A 13027-nucleotide genomic window follows, 5' to 3' on the forward strand; every position below is an offset into this window, starting at 1 on the left:
CTATATTGAATAAAAAGGGATATCATTGAAATTCATTTCAATGCCAGATAAAAGATTATTTTGAAGTATACACTAAAAGCACAGATGACAGCCTTCTACCCTCAGAAAGAAGGGATGACTTCATGAAGAGGCTTTTAGTTCAGAGAACAGTTATGATAGAGGGTTACTTTGATTTCTGTGCGGGGTTATAGACGTAAGGAACAGTCCACAAACATGTTTTCTCTCACACAAGGCAGTTTCATGACTGTCTTTACGGTTCATACACAGACACCTCTGTAGAGTTAAATTAACATTCCAGTTCCAAAAAATTAGAATTTTCTGGCTATTATTTGTGTTTTCAGGTTTTAAGGGGTTAATCCATTTTCCAATCGTTTCTGCTGCTAACTTAGCATTAGCCACCATATTGGTTTCCTACATGGGTTGTCACATGGGCTGTTCTGCCATCATGCCATGCTTTGCCAAACTGTGCACGTCTTAACAGTGGAGATGTCCTGAACAGCTCATAATAGAGAGACAGAGAGCCTGTTCTGTGGCCCTTTGTGTCAATGCAGACAGGAACTGCTTTAAATGATGGCACAAATTCAGCAAATTCAAAAAAGTGCAAGTCCTTTTTTAAAAAAAAAAAAAAAAGTAAATATTTAAAGACTTTTGGTCTAAAAGTGATTTTTTTTTTTTTTTTTTTTTTTTTTTAATTCGTGGTCCCCAAAGAGATGGGAGAACAAGTTTGTGCAAAACAAGACTTAGTCCATTGCTACATTCTACGTTTCTTGTTTTGTGCATTTCCTTGTGCTCTACCCAGCAGCTTTATATATCTCACAAAGCTTCTACAATATAAATGTCTGTTTTAGGGGGCATTTCAATAGGACACACCAACATGCACCCTTATGAAACCAAATCCCAGCAATGGATTATATGCACCTTTAGCACTGTGATGCTTGAGGTCCATTCATCTGTTGCTGATTGTGGGCCTGAGCAGACTGTGGTCAAATGTGCCCATGGTGCTTCTCTCTGACTGGAGCAGGCTGAAGCTGAGCTAATGAAACTAGAGAGGTAGACTGGTGGAGGCGCAGATGTCTGACTAGAGTCAGAGTCGTGGACAGGCAGTGGAAGAGAGAGATTACAAAGTGAAACACCACTCTGGATGTTACTCTAATCCAGGAATCTTAGCAGACAGCTGCTGCCATGACTAGAGATAGAGAGGGCACTGCAGCCACCACTTCAAGTACACACATGAACACAGAGAAACAGACTTACAGCAACAATTCTTTATTCATTTGTACAATAGGACAACACCCACTAAATCATTTTGTCAAGAATGTTTTATTCTCTGCTATGCAAAAGAGGAAGAAATTTTTGTATTATGTACTCTACCTCTGAAGCTCTATCTGACCCTGCTGAAACCTTCTATAGTCATACATTAGTGGTATAACAACATTTATTTGAATAATGATGCTTAAATGGAGAGTTAATGAGTGATACCATGCCTCATTTGCACTTAATGCATCTGTTCTTGACTGTGAGATCCCGCTGCTTCCCAATGGCCCCTCTTCTATTTTAACAGGATAATTACATTTAAAACTAATCTCATTTCAAAGAGAAAATTTAAAAAGCTGTAGCTTTAATGACGTTAATTCACTCAAGAATTCACCCAGTGTAATTAATCTTTTTCAAAAGAGCTAATTATTCTTAGGTTTATGACCTTTGATAAAAATATTATCCTCTGCCATGCACTGGATGTTGCACATGCTCAAATTGTTAACTGCTATAAAACCACTAAAGTCTTATGTATAATCATGACTTTATAGTCTGACATTTATTTAAAAAAAAAATAACTGAAACATTCTCAGTTTGTATAAAAACATTGCAACCCCTCTATGCCTGGGAAAAACTTCAGTGTGTTGTGCAAAAAGAGACACTTTTCAGAATCCTATTTTAAATTTATCTATGCAACGTCATTCACCAACAACAACCCTAACTGTTGCAAACTCAGATTCTTAAAAAAAAACTGTATATTAATTACATTTCCAGTCCAAATTCTTGTTCAAAATCTTAATTGCTGAAATTTTGTGGGAACAGATGTCTGATTACATATCAAAAAGAGTCAAATAGTCTTGTCCACTTGAGATCAGTCCATCTGATTGACACCAGTGCAAAAAGTAAATATCCCTCTCTGGATGTGTTATTCTTTGGCCAGATGGATGCTGAAGCCTCCACAGCATCTTCCTGCACTCTTGAAGAAAGGACGCACAATGACGCCCAGCACGATGCTCCATAGACTCTGCAGCCAGCGTGTGCCGATGGAGACACACTGGATACAAGGACTTACCATCCTGTCAGTGAGACAATAAACACAATTACTACTGCCTTTTATATAAAAAGTACAGATATGCTCAGAAAATAATTAGATTCCCCAGGAGCTTTGTTAATTCCAGGCTCTCCAAGCTTCAGGTTTTCCTTTTTTTAAAATTTGGTCACATTTTTTCAAACATCTTTGCTTATAAATGGAATTATGTGGCAATATTACCAGGCCTGCCCACAGATTTGGCTGGGCCCCTGAGAAATCCATTAAATGGACCCTCCCCTGTTGTGATTTATTGATTATATAAATGCATGTGGTTTGGATCTGTAGCATTGGTGTTAACATCCTGGCTAACAGTTGCGACTTTTTGACTGCTTTAAACCATTTTCCCTTGCCCATTTTTACATTCCTTTGCCCGTTTCTGCATTTTCCCCGCCCGTTGTTGCTCCTTTTTGCTTTTCTCAGCTCATTTTTACTGCTGTTATCTCATTTTTCCCAGTTTGCCCATTTTTGCCACTTTTAACCAAGTTTGGCCTTTTATCCAATTTTGCCTCTTTTTACCCATTTTTGCCACTTTAAAGCATTTTTCACCATTTACCCCCCGCAGTTTTGCCCTTTTTCACCTTGATTAACAGTTTTGCTGCAACCCAATTTTAAACTCTTTAACCCAATTTGCCACTTTTTAACTGCTCTCCAGAACTTTTTTCTCTGCCACATTTTGCTTTTTCAAACCCCTAATGGCCATTTTTTTTTAGCTTTTTTTGCCTTGTTTTGCAATTAATATACTAATTTTCCCTTCAGTTATTCCAGTTCCTTCTACTTTATACTCTGACATCCTGACTTGACTGATCATGCTTAGCTGAAGTCTGACATCACTTTCCAAATGATTTAGTTCAAAGTGCCAATCAACATTGTGAACATTACCAAAAAAGGCCATTCTCTTTTATGAAATGGGATTTACATTTTGAAAAGGTTGTACTATACCAAAGCATAAATGAATACATAAAATTCATCTTTGTTGCTTTCATAAGAGTGGATAGTGTTTTTGTTAAATATAAAATATTGTTATCACAGATTAACTTAACAATGGATCATATTTTCCCATCCTCCATGGGCCCCAGAAAGCTCTCCCCATTATCCCCTTTTATGGGCCACCTTGGATATCATGGCAGATGAATCAGATGAATCTGACTTTGGTTTTACCCTGATGTACCTGAAGTGCCATCAGAAGAGTGATTTTTCATGCTGTCTGTGGGAAATTTAAACAAGAAAGTAGGGATTAGAAATTCTAAAATGTATTTAAAAAATGTGAATGATCTCCTAAATTTTCCTTATTTTTTTCCTTGGACTATTGTTCAGGATAAACAGATCAGAACTCCTGAATGGACAGCTATTAAATTGTGCACTGATATTCGTGTTGATTACCTTCACCAAGGAGGTTATCGTCATGGACGGATTTTGATGAAATTTTCAGGAAATTTCAGAAATGGCATAAGGAAGAACTTATTCGATTTTGGGACTGATCTGAATCACCATCTGGATCCAGGAATTTTTTAAAGGATTCTTTACTATTGGGAGATAGAACTAATGGCGGAGGTCTGCGCTATCCAAGTGCTTTTCTAGTTCCTCATGTCATCATTAGATCAGAAGTATCTTTGCATTCAATAATCTGGTTTGGAAAGCATATGTAATGGCATTTAGCGATGAAGTTGCAGATTCCAATAAACAGACATGAGCCTACTTAGATGGCTGAAAACTCAAGAATAGATCGGAAGGCCTACTTTAGATTCAGTTTTTGCCCTTTTTAGCTGTTGTGTAACCTGCAGTGTAACGCTTTATGAACCAACACATTACAGTAACTCCGTTACTTTTATGGTAATGCGTGGTGTAATGCATTTCTTTTTAAGATCACTAATGCAGTTGCAATTACTGAGAATTGAAATCACTCTTTACTCCATACATTCTAGATGCATCCCACACAAAGTGAAACATTTCAAGGCTTTTTTACCACATAACTAGTTACTTTTACAAAGCAGTAACTCAGTTACTAACTCAGTTACTTTTTGCAAACAGTAACCAGTAACTGTAACTAGTTTCTATTTTTCAGTAACTTGCCCAACACTGGTAACCAGACACACTAGATAGACTGTCTCGCATATCAGATATTATTACCAGCCTGTTGGTGAATCAGCCTGGCAGAAGAAGAGCTAAAACATCTTTTCTGCCAAGAAAAGCTTTCAGTACAGTTCTTTGCTCTTCTTTTAATAAAGAAATGCTGTCAGGTTCTAATAAAACTGCTGCTGTGGCTACATCCACATTGCTTCACTGGCACCCATTGTTTACTGGCTGGTTATCAAATGATGCTGAGCAATCCAGCCATTCTTAGCAGGCACAAAATTTTCAGATTGAAACTTTCCAAGCTGAATGAGACAGTCTGACTGCTGACCATAGATCTCAGACGCCCCCACCCCTTACAGACAACTATAGTGAGACGCTGCATGTATCAGAATGGAAATGCACACTAAAACTTACATATAAAAGGTTGGATTTAACTTCCAGTTAGGGTAAGGATATGAGTTAAGGTGAGGTTTAGTATACAAATAGGTTTAAGGTCAAAACTTGACCTGCAAAACCTAATTAAAACATTCAGTAAAGTCAAGTAAATTGTCACTTTCAGGAATAAAGCTTCTCCATTAAAACACTCCAACACAGACTACAGTAGGTGAGACTAAAGCTAACGAAGCTTCATTAGCTATATACATAAGATAGCCGATGTAGCAAATGTAGCTGAATTAAAGCAAGTGAGGCTATATTGTCTATGTTAGATATATAGCTTACACAGCTACATAACTAATGTAGATAAAGCCAAAGCAAATGAAAATTAATTTAATTATGCTACGTTTGCTACAGCTAGACCTGTTTGAGAAGTAGGTATGCTCGTAGCTACATTGGCTTACATAGTAGCGTTAACAACATAGCTAGCAAAGCTATGTTAGCTTTGGCTAAAGGTAATGAACTACTTCTAAAATGGGTCTCTAGATAATTTAACCCTGTAGTAGTAGGTGTGTCCTGAGAGAGAATTTGTTTAGCTCTGAAAATTGAGAGTTGCATAGTGATCCTTAAATATATGAAGAAATGCATAATCTAAACGTACCAAATATGAAGGCAGCTGAGGATGGCAAAGAGCAGACCCGAGAGAATGGACACAGGAATGGCCAGAATCACTGTTACAATCCTGTAGATCCAGACCCTTGACACCTCAAACAGGGCGTTACTCCAGATCCATACTCTGTCCCCGCTGCGTACTGACACTGGCTCAGCAATCACATCCTCAAACGTCACCTGGAGACATACAGAAACAAAGGTACAGCTGCTGCATGACCACCCACCCATCACTTCAATCACCTCAAATAATTCCATAGTGGGGCAGCACAGTCAGCCAAGCAGTGTTTTTGTTCTACGTGCGAAGTTTTTCTTTGTGATTTATGCAAACTGCATGTGACAAATGTGCATAAATGACCCACTGCAGAAGAATGCAATACCTTGAGGCAGTCATTGATACCTCGGGGGTCTCTGACATTGATCAGAGGCTTGGTGTCACTGATTTCCACCAGTGTAGATGTGTGTATGTTTTCATCTTCTTCCATTGCAGGAGGGGCCCTCCACAGTGTCTGAGGTTCATCTCCGTTATCATATTCCTCAGGGTCACTGGAGTCTCCTAAGTCGATCTCCACTTCCTCTGAGTCTTCCCCCTTCATCGTGTAGTCCATCCTGACATATAAAGAAATTAAAACCCAGAGAGCAGAGACTTCTTTTTCCCTGCAGTTCAGACTGACGCTGCTGACTGGACCCCTCAGCTGGCCGAGCACTGAGGTTATATTAGGAACGTTACGGTGCCCTGCATGGTATTTGCAGATGGTCTTTCAAGTCAAGATCATTTTCATGTGCAGTAGGTTATAAATACTCTCAGCATGGAGATACACTGATTCACTGTACTGGGAATGCAGTCACTTAGACACATACAAAACATAAGATAAACCTGCAGGGGGATATCAAGATGTCCAGTTTTAAATTGTATTTACTTTGATTCATTTAACCAGAAAAACCTCACTGAATATGAATCCAATCCAAGGTATTAATAAGACAAAATACACTCAATCACATCATCCTGAGACTTAATAAAGGCAGGTTTAGCTCCTTTTTTTAATTTAAAAACATATTGGTTTTTGGGGTTTTTTTTAGGAACATTTTAACTTGTTTCCTGAACAATATCAAAGGCTTCTCGTAAGTGACAGAGAGCCTGTTAGGAGAGGCACAATAAGTGACAGTGTTATCGGCATATGAATGAAAATTTCCATTGGGAACATCGTGACCAGTGCTGTTAATGTAAAGAGTAACGGCCCCAAGACTGAGCCCTGAGGCACTCCATTTTTAACTTCAAGATATTTGCAAGTAAAGCCTTCGGCTCACACACAGGTCTGTTTGCTACATAAGTTTCAACCAGTGGAGAGATTGTTCTGACAAACCAAAACAACCTGGCTAAATTAAGAGAAAGTTTGAGTTTCTGCTTCTTAAGTTGAATGGCCTTGATTTTTGCACTCTTACATTGCAAAAATACCCACAGTTCAACACAAGATTAGTCAGGGTTGATTTCAATCATTTGGAGGCCCCAGGCAAAGACCAACATGATGTTTTTTTCTCATTTTGCAAAAAAAGCAGATATAGCAAAAAAAATAGAAAATATAAGAAAATAAAAATAAAACAAAAACAGCTGTTTTGTACCAGAAAAGACATCTTACTATGGGACATGTCTTAATCTGAAATGTCAATACCCTACAGCAGGGGTCATCAACTCCATTTGCACGAAGGCCAGATTTTTCTTAATAGACACTGTGGGGGGTGGACATTGAAACTAACTACCATAAAATCAATGTTTTGGTCTGATTAACATATTCTTGTAAAAATACCTCCTTTAACAGAACTTTTAGCCATTTTAGATCAGCCCATGTCACCTATACTGCAGCAAGCCACAAGGGGGCAATTGAAATATTTAGCTACATATTTCTGGATCCTTCATGATGTCCATGACTGAGTATGACACTAATATGATATGTCATCATTAGCCAAAAACACATAGAAGAAACATCTTTTGTGTAGATTCTCAGAAAGGGAAACTGCACCCTCGAAGAGACGTGTGTGGAACATTGATGTGAAAAATAACAGCTTTAATCAAGACAAGACTGTTAAGTATATGTTTACCATGCCAACTACAGTCTATCAATAAAGGCAATTTTCCAATATAAAGATATTTTGGGGTTCTAGCCCTGCTGGTGGGGCCAGGGTCTCCTCCTGAGACTCTTTAAGATAATCAGTATCAGTGTTGATAGCGTTTCATTCATTTAAACCGTTTTAAAACCCAAAATAAACATATTTATCATTGAAAATAATATCAGCTGTGTTACACCACATTATTTGGTGCAGACAAATCCTGAGGCCCCTTTTGATGCCACAGGCAGTTACTATTATCTTTGCCTAATGGTGAAGTGTTTCAGTGTTTCTCCCCAGCTTCTCTAAAAGAGGCACTATGCTCTTATTAAAGGGCAGCTAAGACCATTTTGTCTAAAAATGAGAGCAATGTTTGAAAATGTTTGGGTTATTTTGTTCTCAGTGCTCACCCGCATGTCAAACAATGATTCTGAGGCCAGAGGCTGGCTTTGAGAAAGCCAAGCAAAAGATTGCTCTGCCTGATCTGACTGTATGGAGCAGATCAGAGTGTCCTTGAGTTAGGTTTAAGTCACTTTCTAATTTGTTGTCCCACATGTATGGGTTTTTCAGTTTGTACAGCTCATATAAATTGCCCCCTCAGTCCTCTTACTGTTTGGACCTTTAATAAAAGGGAAATTGATTCAGCTAGGTCAATGACAGATAAACAACTCTGGTACATTAAATAAGTAAACTATAAATCTTTTGCTTATATACCCAAACCTGGCCTTCTTCATGACTTTATATTACACATTAACCTATCTTTACCTCTTCCCTGAGATCTTTTAGACCACCTCTACCACTAAACCGACACCATCCTCTGTTCCTGTCATAACCACTACAGCCTCTAGAGGTCACTGCCTAACAACTAAAACTACTGCCTGGACCCATTCAAGCTGCTTGAGCATCACTATGGTCTTGTAGAGCTGGATAAGACCTGCTGTATGCTTTTTATCCTCTCATGATTTCTCGGAAGGGAAAAGTTTTATCTAACAGCACAAAAAGCTGCAGTAACTATATCGAAAATGTTTCCAACCAAACAGTATACATAGTGAATAGTATTGTGTTTGCTTAGTTACCCATGTAAAGCTCCAACAGATATAAAACAATAGAAGCTTTTATTTTGACCTTTTCTTGGTAATAAGAGGATTCTAATGTTTACCAAGTATTTACCTGCTTTTGACTGATTTTACTCTTTATATGTCTACTACTAATAGAAGTAGAGGTAGAAAAAAAGACTAAATACAAATACACTGTAAAACAAATCTGGTTGCTTTTAGTTTCTCCCTCCCTTATTTGTGGTAAGTGGTGCCTTATAAGTATGAAACCTAAGCCCTGTCTTTGAACAGGAAGTTGATTTCATCAAAATATTATGTTTTCATATGACAATGATGGACATAGACTGTCTTACTACACAGCATAAAACAAATTTATTTCTCTTTACTTGTATGTAGTCATTTTGTCAAAACATGTTCCCCAGTAAAAGCTCTTCAATTATTGGGAAATTTTCTTTTAAAACATTAGATTTCCAAAAAATGAAAAACCCTCAAATTTCCCAGGTATTACCAAACATTTCTGAGAAAATTCTTAAATATATTTCTACAAAAAATATCCTTAAAAATTCCCTAAATGTTTTATTAAAACTTCCAAAGTATTTCAATAAAAATTTTCCCCAATTAAAGAAAAGTGTTCTTGCAAATGAAGCTCAGCATTAGTTCTTGCAGGACATGGAAGTCATACACCCAGCAGTGATCAGCTGATAGTCAGCTGATAGCGATGATCTCCTCCCACCTCTTGCAGCCAATCACAGCTTTTTTTCTCAGTAATCCCTGCTTGCATCAGTGCTGATGAACTGAGCTGCTGCTGCTGGCAAGCTTCACCTCCTCCACCCCAGCCTCCTCCTTTATAGCATAAAGCTTGTTGAACCTTCATATTCAGATTCATGCTTCTATGAATTAATTGAATTAAAAACTGAATTAATTATTTTCAATACACATTGTGATAAACGTATCTATCCATATGGGGGTTACTAGTCATGCGCTCCCTGGAAAATCAAAGCATGCTGCAGAGAACTCCCTTTGGGCAGAGCTCTCTCCACCTAGTAAAACTGTATATCACTTTTGCAATAAAATAGTTAAATGCATGACGAGTGTTCTTCCTGACTGAAATTTCCCAAAATTCAAAAGCAAATTCCCAATCAAATTTACAAAAAATTACAAATAAATTTCCACAAAATCCATGAAAAATTATGAACAATTTCCAAACATACAACAAATTACCTTACATTTTTTATTAAAATTTAAGAAAAATTTGGAAATGTACCCCTAAATTTCCAATCATATTTAAGAAATAACAGATAAATTCCCCAAATTTCTATGAAAATACCTAAAGGTTTCAGAGTAACCTCCCAAAGCTTAAAATCAAACACTCCAAAGTATACAATCATGTACCCCAAAATTTCATGAAAAGTTCCTAAAAGTTTAAAGCAAATCCATCCAACACTCAAAGCAAATTACTTGAAAAAAATAATTTTAGATATATTTTTGAGGCTTTTAATTGCATTATTCATAGTGTGACAAGGAGAGCCAGAAACAGGGATAAGAGAGTGGGGGGGCGGGGGGGCATATGGGGAAGTAGCCACAGGCCAGACGTTAACCTGTGCCGCCTGTGTACATGGGGTGAACCACTAAACCACTAGGCCATCTGCGCCCCATGACTCAAACTTTTATGGACATAACAGACTATTATCTAAAAAGTTTTAATATCAGAAATTATAACTATGTTGTAGGCAATCCAAATGCGTCCTCATTTGCGCGTGCAGGGTCTCAAGAAAATGTGACTGAATTTATATGAACATAAATTCATAATTTTCTGTAAGTTTTTAAAGAAAAACAGCACAATTTAGTGACCATTAAAAGGCCAAGAAATGGATGAAGGACTCTTGTTTAAGTTACATAGTTGAAAATCACTCTTGTGTTCACTTTGTGGTCATTCTAATAAAGACTTTTCTCTTTAAATATAAAGACAAAAACTGATCTAAAAGGAAACTTCAGGAGTTGTATTTTATACAGTGCTTAACAAATTTATTAGACCACCAACCCAAGGTAAGGTTTATGCCACAGCTGCCCTGAATTAACAGCATTGGTAATTACCAAAATCATTTTTTATGTTTCTGCAATGGTTAATACACCAATATGTAGAAGCTCTTTTTTTTGTTAAGTTTTATTTTTGGCCTTTTTGCCTTTATTTGATAGGACAGTGGATAGAGTTGGAAACAGGGGAGAGAGCGGGGAGAGACATGCAGGAAATAGTGCCACGGGCCGGATTCGAACCCGGGTCGCCTGCATATATGGCATGCGCCTTAACCACTCGACTACCGGCGCGCCCATGTAGAAGCTCTTTAACTGAAATGATATTTTTAATGCTAAAATATAATTATTATTGTTCTCCATGAATTTTCAAATTTACTGATTTACAAAAAAACTGAAAAAATAGTAAAACACATTATTATTTCTTGATTAATATGTCAAATTATAGTTATTTATTTGCATTTATGCTTCATTTATGCTTGATTCATTTCTGACTTCTCAGAGAAGCCCAGTGAGCCGGCTCAAATTTGGGTAGAAAAAGGTGAATTCAGTTTGAAATTCCTCATTCCTGTTCAAAATGGTAAAACTTGGAGAGCTGACTGAAACTGAAAGAGTCTGCATTAAAGCACTTAATGATCCTGGATGGTCTCTGAGACAAATATGACAGGTGGTCTAATAAATTTGTTAAGCACTGTACATGTGTTATCATGTCATCCTTTGCGATACAAATGTATCATGAAGATCATTCTCCAGTCTCTGCAGTCTGCCTGATGTAAACTGGTTTCACAACATGCTTTTAAGACTAAAACCCTCTCACCTTTGTCAACCTTTGGACCCATTACCCAGCCATCCCCACTGCTATTAATAGGTCAGCTCTAAACCTATAAGTGAGACCTTATCAGACTTTTCTCAGCAGACCTTAACACAACACTGATGTGTCATCATCAAATAATGAGCAGCTATCAGCTTGCAAATTTACCATGTAATTACATAAAGGAAGGCCTGCAGAAAGATCTGCCACATATTTTAAGAGTGACAAGTTTGACAGCTGCACTAGAAACTTGAATGCAGATGGTCAAAATAAAAACCAGAGATGGTAGTTTACAGACAGAAAAAACTTAACAGACCATACATCTGTTAGCTGCTCTGCAATGACCCCTTCACTGTCACCATGGTAATGACAGTTTCTGTCAGCTTGTTGAAGACCAAGAGAACAAAGTGTTTTGATGACAGAGAGTTTCCTGTGTCAGTGCCGGTGACGGCGGTATGCTAATGGACTGAAGACCTCGCCAGATGGAGTTTGTTTGTGTCCATAGACGTATGGCTGAGGTCAGCGGACAGTGTGAGTGTGTGTTTAAGAGAACGTGGCAAAGAGAGGAGAGAGGTGAAAGTGATAAAAAGAGAATGCCTGTATCCAGTAGTTCTCAATATCACACCCAAGGTCTTCAGGATTTGCCACAAAAACAGTTTACAGCTAGAAAAGTTACTTTTCTGTTGTGAAATTCATGTTCAATTTAAGCTTTGATTACATGGAAAACAATTCAGATTAGCTATTCAGGTCTTAGAAGTAAATTTACAATCTACCTATGAGATGAGTTGGATTTCCATTATTCAGGGTCTTTTTTCAAGATTAAACATAACTTCAATATTCAGTGAACATATCAAAATCATGAGTATTTCTTTGTAACATTAAGTGGTCATGCCTAAATATGCAAAAACAAAAAGCAAAGATAAATTCTGTCAAGTATCCTCCATGAGAGCCTTGCTTGCAGTTTCCACAGGCTTCATGTCTGCGACATTATGTTCAAGCCATGGTTATAATCAAAGCTGTCCATAAGGGGGGATAAAGGGGAGTGCTTTCTGGGGCCCAGTCAAATTGAGGGCCCATGGAGGCCGGCAAAATCATGGTCCATTGCAAGGTTAAGCTGTGATAACCATATTTTATATTTATTTATTCACCAAAATAAGAATTGCTCCTATCAAAATTGAATCATGGCGCAAAAGTGGGAAAACCGAGGCAAAAAAAAGCAGAAAGTGGCAAAAGATGGGTTAAAATGTGGCAAAAATCGGCAGAAAAAAATGATGAAATATAGTATAATTGGAAAAAGTGGACATAAAAAAGTGGTGAAGTGGTGGGGGAGTTTAGTGGCAAGATTGGTCAATAGGGGGAAAAAAATAGGCAGTAAATGGCAAAAATTGATTACAAGTTGCAAAAAAGGGCATAAAAAGTTGTGGAAAGGGATGAAAAGTGAAAATATGGCTTTGAAGTGGCAGGAATTCTTGGAAAAGGTGGTGAAATGAGATTAAAAAGGCAAAACTGGTTTTAAAGAGGACAAATGGGATTAAAAGTCAAAGGTGGCAAAAAAGGCAACAAAAG

General features: G+C 37.5%; 1 protein-coding gene across 1 annotated transcript; it reads right to left on the reverse strand.

Annotated features, from left to right (window-relative positions):
* Positions 1-1265: 1265 nt before the first annotated feature.
* Positions 1266-6129, reverse strand: zgc:172270 (uncharacterized protein LOC100136849 homolog). Its single transcript, XM_041783676.1, has 3 exons — positions 5842-6129; positions 5454-5641; positions 1266-2330 (listed from the first exon to the last, which is right to left on the reverse strand). The coding sequence occupies exons 1-3, from the start codon at positions 6067-6069 to the stop codon at positions 2180-2182; spliced, it is 567 nt and encodes a 188-aa protein (XP_041639610.1). The 5' UTR covers positions 6070-6129; the 3' UTR covers positions 1266-2179.
* Positions 6130-13027: the final 6898 nt, after the last annotated feature.

The sequence above is a fragment of the Cheilinus undulatus genome, linkage group 3 (assembly GCF_018320785.1).
Source record: "Cheilinus undulatus linkage group 3, ASM1832078v1, whole genome shotgun sequence".
Lineage (NCBI taxonomy): Eukaryota > Metazoa > Chordata > Actinopteri > Labriformes > Labridae > Cheilinus > Cheilinus undulatus.